The sequence below is a fragment of the Rhinatrema bivittatum genome, chromosome 18, assembly GCF_901001135.1.
Source record: "Rhinatrema bivittatum chromosome 18, aRhiBiv1.1, whole genome shotgun sequence".
Taxonomy (NCBI): domain Eukaryota; kingdom Metazoa; phylum Chordata; class Amphibia; order Gymnophiona; family Rhinatrematidae; genus Rhinatrema; species Rhinatrema bivittatum.
In genome coordinates this window covers 16,053,783-16,074,631 of record NC_042632.1, presented here as the reverse complement: position 1 = coordinate 16,074,631, position 20,849 = coordinate 16,053,783, and the positions used below count along the sequence as shown (strand labels likewise).

General features: G+C 43.7%; 1 protein-coding gene across 2 annotated transcripts in view; it reads left to right on the top strand.

Annotated features, from left to right (window-relative positions):
• Nucleotides 1-20,849, top strand: part of SIL1 (SIL1 nucleotide exchange factor) — a 384,707-nt gene that overhangs the window by 115,574 nt on the left and 248,284 nt on the right. For both annotated transcript variants that reach the window (XM_029583703.1, XM_029583702.1), the window contains exons 4-5: nt 8,473-8,593; nt 9,555-9,660. In XM_029583703.1, coding sequence (XP_029439563.1) covers nt 8,473-8,593; nt 9,555-9,660 — 227 coding nt within the window. The remainder of the gene's footprint in view (nt 1-8,472; nt 8,594-9,554; nt 9,661-20,849) is intronic.

Here is a 20,849-nt window from a genome sequence, read left to right as displayed (position 1 = left end):
TGTTCTAAAGATCAAAATCAGAAAACATATAGAAAGACATGATTTAATGGAACAAAGTCAGCATGGCTTTACCCAAGGCAAGTCTTGCCTCACAAATCTGCTTCACTTTTTTGAAGGCATTAATAAACATGTAGATAAAGGTGAAACAGTATATGTAGTGTATTTGGATTTTCAGAATGTGGGAAATATGCGCTTGCCAGCAAGCCATTTCATCAGGGTTAAACACTAACTTCCCTTCTCCCTGACCTTTGCCTGAATAAAAGCATCACTTGTGCTTAAGTCTCTGCCTGGGAAAGGATACCTGTTGGCCCTGAATTCCTGGGGGAGGGGCTGGGTGTTCCCTAGTCAGAGGCAGGACAAAGTCAGGAGGTATAGATTTCAGCAGCCAATGATATGATCCGTGCACACCCCCTGAGCCAAAGCCAATGGTGTAATGACTCTTCTGTTGCTATGGGAAAGTAGCCAATCATGTAATGACACATCATCTGCCTTTGTATGAATTTACAATAAAAGGAAGAGGCTCTGAGGACAAACCCTCTTTGCCTTCTCTCTTCCTGCCTGCCATGAAAGCTGTCTGATGCCTCTTCATTACTCCTACATCAGAAGGCATTTGACAAAGTTCCTCATGAGAGGCTTGTAAGAAAAGTAAAAAGTCATGGGATAGGAGGCGATGTCCTTTCGTGGATTACAAACTGGTTAAAAGACAGGAAACAGAGAGTAGGATTAAATGGACAATTTTCTCAGTGGAACAGGGTAAACAGTGGAGTGCCTCAAGGTTCTGTACTAGGACCCGTGCTTTTCAATATATTTATAAATGATCTGGAAAGGGAAATGACGAGTGAGGTAATCAAATTTGCAGATGATACAAAATTATTCATTCTTTTAAAGCTCAACAAAAGGGTAAAGTTCAATGATAAAGATAATCTAGTAACTTAAACTGTTACATTGTGAATTGGAAATGAATCATTACACTTACCAATTAATATTATTTACAAACTATGTTACCGACCCTCAAATGGCACCTATGTAACTTAAGATACGTTCGATTCTTTTTATGTGCCTTAATGTAAACCGTTGTGATGGTTCCCACCAAACGACGGTATAGAAAAATGTTAAAATAAATAAATAAATACATATTCAGATTAGTTAAATCACAAGCAGATTGTGATAAATTGCAGGAGGACCTTGTGAGCCTGGAAAATTGGGCATCGAAATGGCAAATTAAATTTAATGTGGATAAGTGCAATGTAATGCATATAGGGAAAAATAATCCATGCTGTAGTTACACGATGTTAGTTTCCATATTAGGAGCTATCATCCAGGAAAGAGATCTAGGCGTCATAGTGGACAATACATTGAAATCGTCAGCTCAGTGTGCTGCAGCAGTCAAAAAAGCAAACAGAATATTGGGAATTATTAGGAAGGGAATGGTGAATAAAACGGAAAATGTCATAATGCCTCTGTACCGCTCCATGGTGAGACCGCACCTTGAATACTGTGTACAATTCTGGTCGCCGCATCTCAAAATAAATAGTTGCAATGGAGAAGGTACAGAGAAGGGTGACCAAAATGATAAAGGGGATGGAATAGCTCCCCATGAGGAATGACTAAAGAAGTTAGGATTGTTCAGCTTAGAAAAGAGACAGCTGAGGTCTTTAAAATCATGAGAGGTGTAGAATGGGTAAATGTGAATCGGTTATTTACACTTTCGGATAATAGAAGGACTAGGGGGCACTCCATGAAGTTAGCAAGTAGCACATGTAAGACTAATCGGAGAAAATTCTTTTTCACTCAGCGCACAATTAAGCTCTGGAATTTGTTCCCAGAGGATGTAGTTAGTGTAGCTGGGTTTAAAATGGTTTGGATAAGTTCTTGGAGGAGAAGTCCATTAACTGCTGTTAATCAGGTTGACTTAGGGAATGGCCTCTGCTATTACTGGCATCAGAAGCATGGGATCTTCTTGATTTTTGGGTACTTGCCAGGTTCTTGAAGCCTGATTTGGCCTCTGTTGGAAACAGGATGCTGGGCTTGATGGACCCTTCGTCTGACCCAGCATGGCAGGTTCTTATGTTCTTTTTATCTATATTTTAAATATTTTAGCCTGCTTATAGCAGGCTGCCCATACTAAGCAGATTGCAACACATTAGTGACATAATTTAAAAAATTCAAAATATCCAATCTTAAAATGTATATTAAAGTAGAAAAATAAAACAATATACTTAAATCCAAAGGTTTTTATTCATGGAATAAAAATGCTTTCAGCTGTTTGTGAACTAAAAACACCATTACTAAAAACATAACAACACTGGCATGCATCACTGTCACATAGCTGCAAAGACAACACCCATGGAGCTGTTGGACATATAAGCTTTTCATTACACCCTGCCATCACCATGAATGTTCACTCTTCTCATCAGACTATCAGTAACCTTACATTTCCCCTTCCAAACCCTCTTGCCAGAACAGGAGAGCATGCTGAGATAACCCTGAGATAAGATATGCTGTTTGTTAAAATTATCTCCACATGAACTCCAATAGACAACAAACATTTCACACACACTCCCCATCACCTTCACATGTTAACTCTTTGTAAACAAACCTATAATTCTACTAAGTTCCATAGTAATGCACCTGTTCCTCCAGTCAGTTTTTACAGGCTTTTCCACTAGTGCTTAATAATTTCAAAATAAAATAACACACTGTAAAATCAAAACAGTACATAAGTAAACTCTAGCAAGCAGGCAGAGCACATAATACCAATGTCCCTGTATAGAACAAACTATCAATGAGCCTTCCATCCCTCACAGCCCCTCCCATCCTGGAGGGTCTGGATTGGATACCTCAATTATGTTTAGCCCAGCCATTTTAGAGCTCTTTGGGGATCAGCTTTAGGATGCCTTGGAACAGTAAGAATAATTTTGCACTTTGGTGAGGTCTCTAAGCTTCATCCAGAAGGAGCTTAAGTTAGAAGTGATTCCTCACTGTGCACTCCCTGCCATAGGGTCCTTCAACTAATTTACAAAAGAGATAGATTTTTATGTCTGATTCCCTTTTGGGGTGAAAGTGTTCTCACCCAGAGGACCGAAGACCTGTGTGTCCATTCTAAACCCAGGTGGACAAGCACCAGTGACGAATCCTGCTGTGAAAGACAGTGATGGCTGAAGGTGTATCCAGCTTCATATTTAGAAGCATTTTTTGGACACAGTGGAGGAGGTTTTTGGATCCCCCTCCCCACACAGTGGGGCAGATTTTCAAAGGGTTATGCGCGTAACCCCCGAAAAGCTGCCTCTTCCACCCCCTGCGCGCGCTGAGCCTATCTTGCATAGGCTCGGTGGTGCGCACAAGCCCCGGGACACGTGTCGGGGGCGTGTCACGGCCAGCACGTCATCGGGGGCATTCTGGGGGTGGGACCGCGGACATGGTTCCGGACCAGGCCCTGGACCGGAAAATGGCGCACCGGCCGGCGTGCGCAAGTTATGCCTGCCCCGGCAGCGCGCGCATGTTATAAAATAGGGAGTAGATTTGTTCGCGCAACCCGGCGCGAACAAATCTACTCCCACGCGCACCTTTTAAAATCTACCCCAGTCTGTAGAGAGGGGGATCCAAAGACCTGCTGAGGTAGCCTGATCCCATTCTGACTTTTCCTCAAGAGCAGTCCCCAGAAATATCAACTAAGGATGAATGAACAAGATCTGGATACCCCAACCGGATCTCCATCCTTTGGACCAGGACAGGCTGACTGTCCAGGAAGACGATGGAGTAAGATTTTTGCTGTGAAATGAGGTCCCCTCAAATAGGATTACCGGGTTATCTACTGGGTGAGCTTTCACCAAGAAAAATCACCATGGGAGCTCCACCTAGATGCTTGAACAAAGGACATCTACCTAAAGATAAAATCATTCATGTATCACAGTCAGATATAATTTCACTATTTATGGACAAATGGTCTTTTATTTAATTGTTATCAAATCAGTAAACTTTACTTTAACACCCAAGCCTAGTCATATTGATTTGTCCTAGTATCTCACCCCATGGGAAGCAACTACTCTCTGACTACATTCTTACACTCTACACACCAAAAGCAAGACAACATAGTCTGGGCCATAAGCGAGAACTTGCACCCATAAAAAGAATTCCTCCAGGATTAAGAGTTAAACATGGGAGAACATTGCTAGCTGGAATAGTCTCAAAGAGGAATAAATAAGTTTGTGTGTACCCTAGGGATTAAATCCCCCACTAAGGTTTACATAAAATTGTGCCCACCATGGGGCTTGAGAACAATTGGAAAATGTGCATAGTCTGTTTCAGTGAGATATGTGATGTTTGGCTAATGTATAATGTACAAGGAAATGTAGAAAAATAACCTCGACATTTACATAAAATGACACTCATTCCCATGCCCAAGCTTCGGTGGGAAGGAAGCATGCCAAGGAAGAATGCAAGTGCGACATGTACATCTGACGTCACCACAGTGTATGTGGCATATGACCAATAAGGCACTATAAAAGCAGGCAACATGCTCATAACTTCCTCCTCAGTACGGGGGACTGTGTGGTACAGGAGTGGTGCCGAGCGATTGGCGAGCAAAGGCCGTGACTCCTAACTCTAACAAAATAGCCAAAGCAAATGATCAATCCTAAAACCCAACAATTTATCAAATATCTATGGACATTCCGATACCAAATGCCTTGAGTGAGGTGGCAAAGCAAAAAACATGCACGTTTTCGTCAGATAGCATGGCTGAAAAAAGCAATCCCAGGCTTTCCAGCTCTGGTGAGGGCATACCCACCCAAGTCTTTCCCACCGAAGAACCTATGCTGTGCAGACAGACAGTGGATAGTAGGTGAGTGAGGCAATTATTCCAGTATATAGACTGTCTCAGTATTTTGGTCTTACGCAAAGCAAGCAGCGAGACCAGTACAATACCTCACTGGACTTCAAATGGCTTTTGCCGGAAAGGGAGCTATTTTAGTGGTCGATTGCATTGATTGTAAAGCAGTACAACGTTCAGAGCATGTTTTTATCCACTGCTATTGCTGTAAGGGACCCCTGTGCCAGGACATTGGATTAAGCTCCGGGATCACTGTGGGGTGGCAGGCCAACCCATTCGCTTCCAGCATTTTCCTTTGCTTGGCGATTCAGTAATGGAAAGGTCAAGCTTTCCCTGAGAGGTTGGATGAAATTGATAGCAGTACCATGTGAAGCAAAACAATGTCAGCTGAGAAGCCCCCTTTGTTGAAGGTATAGGGCTTACCTGAAGGGGCTTGTGTGGTGAAATCCGAGATTGGATGGGGTCAGAGCCCTTCATGGGGAGACAGCCTGGACATGGTGATAGATGCCATCATTGAAGAAACCCCCGTGGATGGGGCCAGTGGTGATTCTATAAAACTCTCCTGAGGTGAGCAAATGGAGGCCCGGGAACAAAGGGAACTGGAAGCAATGATAATTCTGTCAGTAAGTGGGTGAGGTCGGCAGACTGTGAAATCAGTGGAGTAGGAGACCGCATAGTGGTCGATCCCAATAAGAATCTCTCCCAGGCAGCTCAAAGCAACATCTGCTCCTCATTTGGCCTGGGACAAATCAAGATCATTGGACACCTTATCTCTAGCTCAGTGTCATTGGGCCGACTGAGGCCTGCATTGTGTCATTGACAAGCAGAACATAAGGAGTGGAATATGATGATTATACCAGAGCAAGGTGAGGAAATGTATGGTGTGGCTACCCTGAAAGTTTATCTAATTGTCAGAGGACCCAAGACTTCCAGAGAGCTGAGCTGGATGGCAATGGAGCTGCCTATCCTGCTATCTAGTTCAGGAATCTCCTCCAGAGCGGAGTCAGCATTACATACTGAGTCACCTTAAGCTTCAGGAAGAAGGACTGCAGCATCCGAGGGCACTTTCCTCTTGGGAGCTCCTGAATTTTCCAGTGGAGAGGATCTCCTTGACCAGCCTTTACCCTCTGAGGTGAGGGATGCATCCTGGATGGTGCCCAGTGTCCTTGATGAGAGACCCAATCTCTACAAGTTCTGTTAAGGACAGCAGATAATTGACAAACAGGTTCCGGATATTTTTGGCCTTCAATAGCCATATGTCCCTGTTCATATAATTAATTTTGTAGAGGAGAACATGATTACTTGGTTGGCTGAGCGCACCAACAGAACCATTGTGAAGGACTCTACAAATGCTCAAGGATTATGAGAACATCCTATCGATGGACTTTTGACCTGCAAAGTGTCAGACCTGTGCCTAGAGCGGAACATTTAGAAGCATGTGGTCATTTATCATCTACACAATGGAGAACAGAGGCCTTATTCCATAAATTTCCTCCTTCTCAATGGAATGACAATTAAAAAGCCGAATCCTGAGCATTATGAGCGTTGCAGGATTTGAAAGAAATAGGATGCCCCCAATGAGGATTTAATTTCCCTTTGAGATGGGGTGAAGACAACTTTAAAAAACTGTTCCTGGTTACTACTGAAGAGACTCTGTTTTCTCTCTCTTTTTGTTGTGTGTCTTCTGTATTGTTCCAGGGTATATCCTGCCGGTTTGGTAACGTTCCAGTTAAAGAGACTGTTTGCTTGACCTTCAAGGGAAGGTGAAGATTAGATATCCCTCTGGGAGACACATGTCTTTATTCAAATAGATGGCCTGGCCTGGGCCAGAGGCAAAGAAGAACAGAAGATTTCTCAGTTTCTGAACTGTCAGCCCTTTGGGGAAGGGACTTTTGATGAAAATCACCCTCTTTGGAGGATTATTTCTGATTGAATTCTGATTGAATTATCTATTTCAAATTGTAAGATGTCTTGTTTTAATGTTGAGTCTCCTACTGGTGGTTTATAAAGTTCCAAACTTCATAAAATGGGTGTTTGATTTATTGCCATTGTCATGATTTACTATTGCTTTCCTGCACAGGCGGAGTCTCCTAACAGGATGTGACACCATTCACGTTGCTTTATTTAATTACAGAAAATTATTCTGCTGAATGAAATAAAACTCCTGAGTCCCATTCATTAATGAGTAGCCCGTCACATGATGTATAATGGGAAGTAGTGAGGAAGTTTAAAAGGGAAGAGGTTTCTAGTTAACAATAAATTTATCCAATTAACAATAAATTTATCCAATTTTGATTAGTGACTGGATGCGCCAGTTTGAATGGGCAAAGATCTAATGGCTTTTTCTTTATGGGGATGGCATTTGAGGATTTTGTTTAACCAGTGCTAAGTGTTGTGTGATATGTTTGCAGTCCATGGAATGGTGAGAGCATCTATCTCATTCCTGGGTGGTGGCGGCACCCTCTATATTCCAGCAATGGCAGTGCTGTCCTTGAGTCTCTCAGCACACATTTGACTCCCATGCTCCCCTTCTGCTGGCAGCTTCACGATGCACATCATATCTTGCAGCTGCCACCATCGTGCCAGAAAAGATATCTCCTCACAGCACAAGGACTCAAGCTCCTCCAGCCAATCCCTTTCCCCCTAATATAGGGACATCTGCTTTGGTCTGCAGGGGTGACAGTGCGATAGGCGACTCTGAGGGGGCAGAGGTAGGTGCCCCGTTCCTTCTCTCAGCCTTCCTTGTCTCAGGCCAGCACTCAGCACTGAAGGATAGACAGACTGATGCAGAATTTGTATCACTGCCAGTTCTTTCAAAGTGCTGCCCCCCTCAAATGTTTTAACAGTCTAGGCGACTGCCTAGTTCACCAAGTACTTGGGCTGGTCTTCCTCATAGTTCATTGCTATAAATAGTAGACAATGCCTTTGTCCTTTTAATTGCATTAAAAAAGAGAGAGCTATTGGGAATAAGCGCGTCTGTGGTTCAGGCTGGAAAACTTTATAATGGTAATATTACTCAGAGTAAGAAGTAGTGGACATCAACCAATACAGTGCTTTCCTAATGGAGCACTCCCTGATGTGTTGTAATGCTTTTCATAATATGAAGGTGTGGCGTCCTGAAGCATAGCCCTTATTTCTGCAAGGTTTCCTGTTTTACATTGCATGGTCTGGCAGAGGCCCAGCGCGATGGGGGAAAAAAAATGGCACCACTTCCAGCCCTGTCTTGTTCTTCTCTCCCCGTTTGCCAGTGCTTGTGACTGTGATTCTAGGTGAGGTACATTTGCCTCCTTTATCTCTTCTGGCAGCAGCGTTGACATCCTTCACTGCAGATGGAACATGAAAGGCTGTAGAATAGACTGCTCCAGCGATGGCATTTATCTTCATTTCTGCCTGCACTGACAATCCTGCAATTGCTTAGAGGTGTTCTCAAGGGTCGAGCTGCTTGCTGGGCTGTCTGGGTGATCTCACCCTCCTGAGGGGAAATAAAGAAAAAAAGTTCTTTTAGGAAGCATAACTCGTTTTATGCTTGGCTAGTTAGCTGGCAGAGCCTTGTTTAAAAAGAAGTCTATCGGATGAATATATTGATTGGCTGTGTTTTGAGTGGAATAAATCTGATCCACCAAACTCTAACCCTTTTTTAGGTCAGGCTGTACCTGCAGGCTTACATATGCGATTAAATCTTCAGACCGGAAAGAATGAGGCCAGAATCCCAGATCCTGAAAATGAAAAGAATGGAATGAAATACAAGAAAAAGGACAAAAGGTAATGCTGTAAATAGCGTATGATTGGTCCAAAATATTCTTTTTTTTTTTTTTCCTTTTGGTTAACACTGAACATAAGGAGGTGAAATCTGAACCATTTTGCTTCTGTTATTTTATGTTTTGTTCCATTAATTCTTGTCTTAATCTTCCCACTTTGCTACAGAAATTGATGGCTCTTTATAAATAATGGCATTGCTTCCCGGGTAGCACCATGCTAGTCCTGCCTCTGCTCACTTGATTTTTACATCTAAACTGGCAGTAGCCCTGGCAGGTGTGAATGCTAATGAATGCAGCTTTCACTGAATTCAGGAAATGCAGTACCTGCATAGGAGAAAGTGTCAGACAGAGAAGTCTGTGGGTTGGATTTCATTTGCAAACTTGAGGGAGCAGCAGATTGGGTATACAAGAGTGTGACTTTTTCATGGTACATCCCCCCCCCCCCCCCCCCCGCCCCCAGCATTTTCTAGGGCTCTGCTTGCCTTATCATAAAAAAGATAAAGGGAACCCAATTTAAAGAGAGGAACACTTTTTCATACCAGGTGTTTTCTTACCCCCTATAGATTTATTTTATTTATTTATTTATTTATTTATTTATTTAACACTTTTTTATACCGACCTTCATGAATAAATCCATATCAGATCGGTTTACATGGAACATGAGGTAAGAACTTAATAGGTACTTCTTTATATCCACTGGTTCTTCTGTTCGGAAATATGTCTACTATATTGCCAAAAGCTTCTTGTTGCATATCTAAAAACTATTTCTTGAGGTCCTACAGTCAAACATTCAGCTTTAATCTTTCTTTATAATTCAGTGATTATCTCTCTTTTTTCCTGTCCCTTATGCTGCACTTTTTTCTCCCACTTTTACCCTCTTTGCCATTCTCTATAATTGTGATATATTCACCTTGATTTTTTAAGAATAAGATTATTTCTTACAAATTAATACTTTTATTTTTAAGGCTGGGCAAAGTGAACGTTGACTCCAATTTATATACACCACAAGAACTAAAAAAAGCTTTGGCTAAATTCAAAGAAGGTGTGACAGAAAGCACAGAGGAAGAAAAGGTACAATAATCTCTGCTAGTATTCTAAATCTGTTTCCTTCAACTAAAGATCTTATCAACATTAAAGAAATGATGTACCATTGATCTAGTAAGCAGTCTTATCCCAGGACAAGCAGGATGCTAGTCCTCACATATGGGTGACGTCACCAAACGGAGCCCAGCGCGGGAAACCTTTCTGTCAAAGTTTCTAGAAACGTTTGACTGGCCCTGAGAGGCCACTGAGCATGCCCAGCATGCCATGATATTCTCTGCCACAGGTGTCTCTCTTCAGTCTTCGCTTTTCCGCGCTGCCTCACGCATCGCGGGACTGGAGCCGTTGCGTTCTTCACGAATTCTTGTGACTAAAACTTAGAATTCTCAATTTCTTGATATTCTCTCTCACAAAGTCTCTCACGGGATTTTTCTCGCCGGCTGGTGAGTACCGTTCACATTGATTTCTCATTTTTCACTCTCACGAATTCACATTCATCGACGACCGTCGATCCCAAAATGGCGACAGGATTCAAAAAGTGCCCTGTTTGTAATAGAAATATGTCGATAACCGACCCACATTTGGAGTGTGTTCTCTGCCTCGGCGAAAAACACGATGTGAGTACATGTCCTAAATGTGCCGAAATGACAGTAAAAGGACGGAAGGCCAGGCAGGAGAAGATGGAACATTTGTTCCAACTATAGTTAATTCCCTCTCCTTCCAAGTCATCGAGGTCGTCTCCGGCTGGAGCAACCAAACGAGCACTAGTTAAAAAAACGCGTCCGGACGGATCTGATGATCGCCCGTCCTCACCATCGTCGGTGTTATCTACAAAATCGGCGGACCATCAAAAACCTAAGCATCGCCATCGCCATCGACGTCCGTCATCCTCCACGTCGATGTCCCAGGACGAATTGATGCCAAAGCGGCCCTGAGAGCAGGAAACACCAGCACCTTCCGTGCCTGGGCCCTCGTCTACACCGATTCCAAGCACAACTTCAACTACGTCGCAGGATGTTCCCTTACCGCCACCGCTTACAACTTCGATGACTACATCAGTTGTACAGCCGGAATTGTCTATTTTAATAAGGCAAGCGGTCCTCCAGGCTCTTCAAGAGCAAGTTGTCCCGGCGATTCCGCCGATGCCGATACCTCCGGCATCGATGCCGGTAGTAATACCGATGCCGGTGTGTACACCAATGATGGCGCCTTCATCGATACCAAGGACGTCAATCGATTTGATCACAACTACGCCAAGACTATGGACATCATCGACATCGATTTTTGCCCATATTCCATCGGGCCCGTCGATGACGTTCCCTATTCCATCGACGTCGATGACTTCGATAACGCTTCTGTCGATGACAACATCGAGGACACCCTCGATACCATTGAGACAACCTTTACTCGAACCACCAGAAGTGCAAGACGAGGCTTTCTATCGATGCCTCTTACAAAAGGTATCAAAATGTAATCGATAATCTACCATCTACGAGGCCACAGGACACTTCTACTGCATTTTCCATCGATGATCCACAGCCAGGCCCCTCAGGCCTTCACTTCCCAAAACCTAAACACCAAAATCTCCTTACAGAGAAGATTCTGAGGATTCTTGGGATGGGCAACACTCTCAATTTTCTTCAGAAGAGTTTATGTCCGACCCTTCTTTTCCAGATCAGAGAAAGAAGTCACCCCCAGAGGATCTCTCATTCTCTGCATTCATTCAAAGCATGGCTGACTCGATTCCATTCAAGCTTACAGCAGAGGAAGACATCAGGGCACAAACCCTTGAGGTTTTACAGTTTGTTAACCCACCCAAACAAGGTACTGGCAGTGCCAGTCCATGAGGTCCTATTAGATCTTCAAAAACGAATTTGGGAACATCCATCTTCTGTTCCTGCAGTGAACAAGCATGTGGACACTACTTATATAGTCCAGCCAGCCCCAGGCTACCACAAACAGCAATTACCACACCAGTCGGTGGTAGTGGAGTCGGCACAGAAAAAATCCAAACGTGTGTGCCCACACTCATCGACTCCACCTGGTAGGGACCACAAATTCCTAGACTCATGGGGAAAGAAGGTCTATCAGAGCTCTATGTTAAACACCAAGATTTCTGCCTACCAGCTGTACATCACTCAATACCAGAGGAACCTCTGGAAACAAATGGAAGAATTTGTTACCTCCCTACCCACACAATTCCAAGAACCAGCACAAACTGTAATCAACAAAGGCCTGGAGGCGGGCAAACACGAGGTGAGAGCAGTCTACAACAATTTTGAGACTGCCTCCAGAACAGCAGCAGCTGGCATCACTGCTCGTAGATGGGCCTGGCTCAAGGCATCTGACCTCAGGACTGAGGTCCAAGAAAAACTGGTGGATCTGCCCTGTCTAGGTGACAATCTCTTCGGGGACAAGATTCAGGAAGCTGTACAACAACTTAAAGACCACACTGAGACCGTATGTCAGTTGTCTCAAACCCCACAAGAGCCTGCTACTCAGTCTTCTCATCCTCCACGAAGAGAAACACGACGTCCTTATTACAGGCCATGCAGATACTACCCCCACACTTCTAGGGGTAGGTCTACCAGGCCACAACAACGATCCCAGGCCAGACAATCTAGGCCTGCTCGTCCTCAACCTCCTGCGCAGACAGGCCCTGCAACAGGCTTTTGAAACACAGACCAGAGGACAAATCCAACCTGTCAATCCCAAGCCAAATCTACAAGTGGGCGGAAGAGTATCTCACTTTCATACAAATTGGCAAAACATAACATCAGACCAATGGGTACTCTCCATAGTCTCTCGAGGCTACAAACTAAATTTCATCTCAGTTTCTCCAGAATTTCCACCAACTTCCTGCGCAAAACAAAATTCTCAATTTCATCAGTTACAAATAGAATTATCCACCCTTCTGAAATCCAGGGCCATACAACCAGTACCCCGGTCACAGCAGGGCAGAGGATTCTACTCCCAATATTTCCTCATTCCAAAGAAAACTGGAGGCCTACGTCCCATCCTAGACTTCAGAAACCTCAACAAATTTCTAAAAAAAGAAAAGTTCAGGATGGTTTCTCTAGGCACCATGCTTCCACTTTTTCAAGCAGGAGATTGGCTTTGTTTCTGGATCTTCAGGATGCTTATGCTCACATACCAATATTCCCTCCTCATCGCAAGTACCTGCGCTTCATGGTGGGCCATCAACATTTCCAGTACAGAGTTCTACCTTTTGGACTGGCATGTGCTCCCAGAGTCTTCACCAAATGTCTGGCAGTAATAGCAGGACAATTGCACAAAGAAGGTGTCCATGTCTTCCCATATCTAGATGACTGGCTCATAAAAAGTCAGTCTCCACAAGGAGCTCTTACCTCTCTAACACGAACAATTACTCTACTTCACTCTATGGGATTTCTCATCAATTATCAAAAATCCCATCTCACTCCAACTCATCTGCTTCAATTCAAAGGAGCAGAATTGAACACCACTCTAGCACAGGCCATTCTACCTGTAGATCGAGCAGACACACTCATTCTACTAGCAAAATCCATCTCCTTACAGAAACAAGTGACAGCTCATCAGTTTCTGACCTTACTGGGTCATATGGCCTCCACGGTTCATGTTACACCCATGGCAAGGCTCGCCATGAGGATTACCCAATGGACTTTAAGATCACAATGGATCCAAGTCATTCAACCGCTACACTATCCAATTCAATTGACCCAACAACTAAGATCATCTCTACGTTGGTGAATAAACAAGGACAACTTGTGCAAAGGCCTCCCTTTTCAACAACCAGTCCCATAAATAATCTTAACTATAGATGCATTCACCTTGGGTTGGGGAGCTCACATAGACAATCTCCAAACACAAGGGACTTGGACAAAACTCGAAGCAACATTTCAAATCAATTTTCTAGAGCTTCAAGCTATACGTTATGCACTACATGCGTTCAAGGACTGCCTTTCACACAAAACTGTTCTGATTCAAACGGACAACACAGTAGCCATGTGGTACGTCAACAAACAGGGAGGTACGGGCTCGTATCTCCTTTGTGAAGAAGCCGCACAGATTTGGGACTGGGCCCTGAACCACTTAATGTTCCTCCGGGCCACTTATCTAGCGGGCATACACAATGTGGTGGCAGATCGACTCAGTCGTCAGTTCCAACCACACGAGTGGTCCCTGGATCCCTCAGTAGCGACCAGGATATTTCAACGTTGGGGACAACCAAAAATAGACCTCTTTGCGTCACATCTGAATCACAATGTGGACAACTTCTGTTCTCTACACAAACAGAAGAATCAGCCAGCCAAGGACGCCTTCGCTCGCCCTTGGAACTCAGGCCTACGATACGCGTATCCTCCAATACCGCTCATAACCAAAACTCTAGTGAAACTACAACAGGACAAGGGGTCCATGATACTCATAGCCCCATATTGGCCTCGACAAGTTTGGTTCCCCACACTGCTAGACCTCTCAGTCAGAGACCCCATTCATCTGGGAGTAACTCCCACTCTCATAACTCAGGATCAGGGCCGGTTGCGACATCCCAGCCTTCAGTCCCTATCCCTGACAGCATGGATGTTGAAAGCTTGATATTACAACCTCTCAATCTTTCACCTCATATATCTCAAGTGCTTATAGCTTTACGTAAACCTTCCACACGAAAGAACTATCCTTCTAAATGGAAGAGATTCACTTTGTGGTGCTCGGAAAAGAACATAAATCCTTTCACCTGCCCCACCACTTCTCTACTAGAATACTAAGAGGAAATGTGGAAAAAAGGATTTGCACTCACAAAGACGGGAGTAGCTGGCTTGTTACGGCGGTTACTACCCCAAACCAAATAAGCCTGATACTTCACTTTCAATGCATATCCAGCATAGTTCTCTGCTTCAACGGCAGGGGAGAAGAAAAACTGATACTTCACACATCCAGCAGAGCTCTCTGCCTCAACGGCAGGGTAGAAGAAAAAAGGGTTCGCACTCACAAAGCGGGGAGTAGCTGGCTTGTTACGGCGGTTACTACCCCAAACCAAATGTGCCTGATACTTCACTTTCGATGCATATCCAGCATAGCTCTCTGCTTCAACGGCAGGGGAGAAAAAAAACTGATACTTCACGCATATCCAGCATAGCTCTCTGCTTCAACTGCAGGGGAAAAGAAAAAACTGATACTTCATGCATATCCAGCATAGCTTCAACGGCAGGGGAAAAGAAAAAAGGATTCGCACTCACAAAGCGGGGAGTAGCTGGCTTGTTACGGCAGTTACTACCCCAAACCAAATGTGCCTGATACTTCACTTTCGATGCATATCCAGCATAGCTCTCTGCTTCAACGGCAGGGGAGAAGAAAAACAACCAATAAGGGCTGTATAACATAGTCTGGGTAAAAACAAATAAGCATGGGCGTAGCTTGCTTATTGCGGCGGTTACTACCCCTACTACCCCTAATTAATCAAGCTAGATATTTCACTTGGATGCAGCGCCATCACTGCTCTCTACATTAATGGTGGGGGGGGGGAGGGAAATAGAACCAAGAGCTAAGAGAAACAGATAAGTATGAGAGAAAAAGGTGTGAAGCTTGCTGGGCAGACTGGATGGGCCGTTTGGTCTTCTTCTGCCGTCATTTCTATGTTTCTATGTTTTGGAATCTGGTCTCCAGACTTCATCTATAAGAGTACATTTAAGTGCAATCTCTGCTTACCATAACAAGATGAGAGATGCACCTATTTCCAAACAACCTCTCGTAAGTAAATTTATGAGAGGTTTAACTCACCTTAAACCACCAATTCGACCACCTGTCCCAGAGTGGGATCTGAATGTGGTATTAACAAGACTCATGCGCTCTCCTTTCGAACCCATAGATTCTTGTGATCTTAAATTTCTCACTTGGAAAACTATCTTCCTCACAGCCATTACCTCAGCTAGAAGGGTTAGTGAGTTACAAGCACTTGTAACATATTTATTTATTTATTTACAATTTTTTTATATACCGATGTTCATTTCAAAAAAAGATATCACATCGGTTTACAATAAGGTACAATAGGTAATTCACTATCCCCTAAAAGGGCTTACAATCTAAAATTTTTGTACCTGAGGCTAAGAGATTACAAAAATAAAATCATCAAAATCAAAGTTCTTAACAATTAAGCAAAAGGTATAACAAGGAGCATATTAAACAAATAACACAAAGGGTTGCACGAAGGAGTGCACAAAGGGGAGTGCCCCTTTGTCGCACCCCTTCGGCGCGGCGCCTGCTGGCTTGGCGCCTTTCAAACTGCCCGGATCTGTTTGCGATGATGTCAGGGGAGGGGACGGGTCTCAGAATCATGGCTTTCCCCACAAAATCTCTTCTCAGTTTCAAAGGCAGTTTTTTCAATTTTTTTTGTCTTTTTACCTTTTATCCACCCTATACTAAGTTCCTACATGACAAAGTGGTTCTCCGTACACATCCAAAATTCCTTCCCAAAGTAGTTACAGAATTCCACTTGAATCAATCCATAAATGTACCCACATTCTTTCCAAGGCCTCATTCCCATCCAGGAAAAACAGCCTTGCATACCTTGGACTGCAAGCGTGCACTTGCCTGAATAAGGAGTATCATTGCATATGATACTCCTTATTCAGTTTCTTTGTCATTAGTTAATTTTCTTCGACTGTTACTTGTAAGGGCCCTGCCCAAAAGTTATTTGTTTGATGTAAACCGATACGATGTGCGAACGGCTATCGGTATAGAAGAGACTTTAAATAAATAAATAAATAAATTTAGACCGTACTGCAGTTCAGAGACAATCCACACAACTCTTTGTATCCTACGATCCAAACAAACCGGGTAAAGCAGTGGGTAAACATACTCTGTCCAACTGGCTAGCAGATTGCATACAGTTTTGCTATGAAAAAGCAGGCCTTCCTCTCCAAGGGCGAGTAAAGGCACATTCAGTAAGAGCAATGTCAACCTCAGTAGCACACTATCGTTCAGTGCCAATCCTTGACATATGTAAAGCAGCAACATGGAGTTCTCTTCACACATTTGCAGCTCATTACTGCTTGGACAAAGAAGGAAGACAAGATTCAGCCTATGGACAATCTGTCTTAAAGAACTTGTTTCCAGTTTAATCCCAACTCCTTCTATGACCAACTTACTATGATCTTCGGCTGACTCATTCTCAACAATACTTGTTGCTATTCACCCATATGTGAGGACTAGCATCCTGCTTGTCCTGGGATAAAGCAAAATTGCTTAGCTTGTAATAGGTGTTATCCCAGGACAGCAGGATGTAGTCCTCACAGAACCCACCCGCCACCCCGTGGAGTTGGGCCTCATACCTTTATTATTTTATTTTTGCTAACGCTTTTGCTACATACGAGACTGAAGAGAGACACCTGTGGCAGAGAATATCATGGCATGCTGGGCATGCTCAGTGGCCTCTCAGGGCCGGTCAAAAGTTTCTAGAAACTTTGACAGAAAGGTTTCCCATGCTGGGCTCCGTTCGGTGACATCACCCATATATGAGGACTACATCCTGCTGTCCTGGGATAACATCTATTACAAGGTAAGCAATTTTGCTTAATTCTGTATGGGGAAGATTTAGTGATTTATAGATCTGAAATATATGACAAGTGCATACTATGACTTTTCTTTAAAGCATTTTATAAAATGTTAATTACAAAATGCATTACATACTTGAGTGAATATGAGAAAATGAAGACTAGCTGGTGAGAAGATTGGCTAAATTAATGAAAAGCCCTCGAGAAATGGTCCTTTTTGGATGGGAATGAAAGAGGATGAGGCAAAGTGAATGTCAGGTAGTTCCCAAAGACTGGAGCCACCCCTGAAGAAATGCTGAACAGGGGCACAAAATGTTTTAGAGAAACCAGGAAGAGTCTAGTTCTGGTGTGAAGGTTTCTGATTCTGAGAAAACAATAGGTTCTCAATATAAGGCTAAATTATATCATAGATGTCCAGAAATGCCATAACTAGACTTTTGAATTTATTCTGCTAGTATCTGACACATTGCAAATCTTCAAGAAAGATTCCTAGGTCAGAATTATTAAAGTTAAGAAATTGAACTGCTGAATTCTACCCTTGTCATGCATGTTTTATACAGTTTTACCAAATCTTATGCCATGCTAGATAAGCAAAAGCACTTGATAGGGTGTACATTAAGACTGACATAATGAATCACAGAGCCAAAGACAAGTGCTTTCAGCACCTAGGAAGCATATGCCAGATTGTAATCAGAATTGGGTCTCCACTCCTGCTTCCCTTGTAAGGGAAATCACATTTTGGAATTTCTTGGTTATTTTCCCTGCAGTCTGTAAGCCCGGAGATATATGTTGTTCTGTTTCATCATTAAACCTCATTTCAAGTGTGGTCCCTGTGTTGCACTTGATTAGATCTCTAACAGATTGTGCCAGCCCACCTGAGTGACCCAATCCATTTAAGAGATTGGTTTTTTTTTTTTGCTATCTCTCTAACAATGGCAGCAGTTTCTTTTTCTAGGGGAAAAAAAAGCTTCAGTTATTAAGAGCTCCATAGAGCTAGGGGTTTTTTTTCCCCCTTTAGATTATTTTTTGACTGTGTAGTCAGCTATAACACCTTTAGCCAGCTGAACTGGGAACTCCCGTTTTTCTGAAGTAGCAAGAAAAAGAGTAGAAAACCCTTCAGAGATGGCTGGAGTTAAAAAGAGGGTTCCCATTTTCTGGTGCTTCATGATCTTACAATAGTTACGCTGGAGGCCCAGCAACAACAAATCTAGTATCTCTTACAGGAAGAGCAGACTCTCCAAGCCCAGTCTGAGGAATTTACAAAATCATGGCAACAGAAATGCCAGCTGCTGGAGACAATGCTACACTCTGTAAGCAAAAGTTTGAACAATTGGAGGCTACAATAAAGAGACACAGTCCAGCTTCTAATCCATTGGCCCCAGAGTGATTCATCGGGGATACAGGGCACTATTGAGGTTTCCTGCATCAGTGTGATCTTCAGTTCAGACTTTACCCCAAGTATTTTGCTGAAACAAAGAAGCTATGCTGGGTAATAACCTTACTCATAGGAGATGCCCTGAAACCCACTGCTTTGATGGAGTGTGTACCTTGTACAATGTAGGATACTTTCCTCCAGGAATTTAAAAGGATGTTTTCTGACCTAAATCAGAAACTTACGGCTGAAAAGGGTTTAGCACAACTACGTTAAGGGGCAGACACCATGCTATCCTATGTTGTACACTTCCACAAGCAAACATGAGATGGCCTGAAAACCATTATGGCACCAGTGGCGCCAAGGGCCCAGTGAAGAAATCAAAGATGAATTGGCCCAGATTGAACCCCCCTTTTCCTTGGAGGAGTTGATCAACACCTGTATCCAGATTGATACATGGCTGGGGGAACAGCAAGGAAAAAAAAGAGGGAACCTGGAGGTTGATCATGCTCCCCCACCCCCTCACAGAATTTGCCTTCAGGGAGTTGAAGAATAGTTCACTCCAGAACAGATGCAATTTTGCATCACCCCCTCCTGGGAATCATTGTCAGAAAGTGATATTCAATGGCTGCAACCACAACACCATACCCACTTGCCAGTAGTGTTGAGATTTGGGACACTTTATAGTACAGTGTCCCCATCAGAAAGTGACCCTGAGTAATAATCTGCTACCTCGAGGAGAGGGATCCTGAGCCACTTGGAGTAGAGTGGAATGTATTGCCTGTGCAATACAATCCAGGTGGCAAAGACTAGACAAAGGGATCACCTCACGAGGTCTGATTTAATAGAGGAAATCTGGAAGACCTGTATTAAGGAAATGGGAAAGGTAGTGGTGCCCCTTATCCCGCAGCTAGAGAAGTTGGACACTGTAGTCCTTCCTGCCATATCTAACTTGGATGAAGTAGTCTGATATATTGAGAAAGACTTGTGAGAAGTAGCTCATGGCCTCCAAGAGGAGATGCTGACAGAATCTGAAGAGAGTGCTGCAGAAGCTGCTGGACTTGCAGACTGGACTTGTAGGAGAGGTTTTTATGACCACAGAAAAAAGAAAAACTGCCAACAAGGGGCTAGCCATGTTGGTGGGAAGACACCATTCCAGAAGAAACAGGCTCCAACCATGGAGTTACTTCAAGATTCCTCCAAACAATACTTCAGCGAAGAGGATTTGAGATATACAGATACTGAGTCTGAGGAGACCTTATCAGGGTCCATTCCACTATACATCAATTGCGCCAGATGAACTGCAGGGCTTCCTTCGCACTCTTCTAGGGCAGTGGCTGTTGAAAAGAAACTGAAAAGAAAGGAAAAACAAGCCTTGTCAACTTTAATTTCTCCTGTACTCTCTTTTCTATTTCAGCCAATGTCTGTAAATGCTGTGCAACTCTATGGGAAGGAGAGAGAAAATAATAGGCCGATATGGGAACGAATGCTGTGAGAGTCCTGGGGTAGTGCATAGGGGGACGGAGGTCCCCCTCAAGAGGGGAAATGGTGTCAGGGCAGTTGGGGAACTACCAACCCATTAGGTGGTAGGCTGGAGCTCTAGGGAGAGAGCTATCAGAGCCACGGAGATTTGGGGAAGTAATGGTATCATTAGCTTTCCAGAGGTTGTGGACTGGGTTACACCCAGCCAGGCACCCATTGGCTAATAGCTAGACCCATCTTTTCCTCTTAGCTGTTCAAATGTTACAGGCAGCACAATGTCTTCAAGGCTAGGTCTATGAACAGGATTACGCTGGATTGTATTCAGGCTGACATAGGTCTCCACTCCTGCATCCCCAAAAAGGGAAATCACATTTTGGAATTTCTTCATTAAACCTTATTTCAAGCATGGTCCCTGTGTTGTATTTGATTAGATCCTTAGAATCATAAATAGTGCAATGTATGGTCAAAAATAGCGACCTTTGTGACAAGTCCAGAACAGTTCAGAATAAGGCTTAATTATGCACATATTACACTCATATGGGCAACCAGTCTGCATTCACAGTGGGGCAGATTTTTAAAACAGCACGTGCGGGGTACATTTGTGTGCGCTACTCGGCGCGCACAAATGTACACCTGATTTTATAACATCATGCGCTGCCGCGCACATGTTATAAAATCCAGGGTCAGTGTGCGCAAGGGGGTACACACTTGTGCACCTTGCGTGCGCCGAGCCCTGGGAAGCCCCGATGGCTTTCCCCGTTCCACCCACCTTCTCCTCCCTTTCCCTACCTAAATGCCCCCCCCCCCCACCTTTC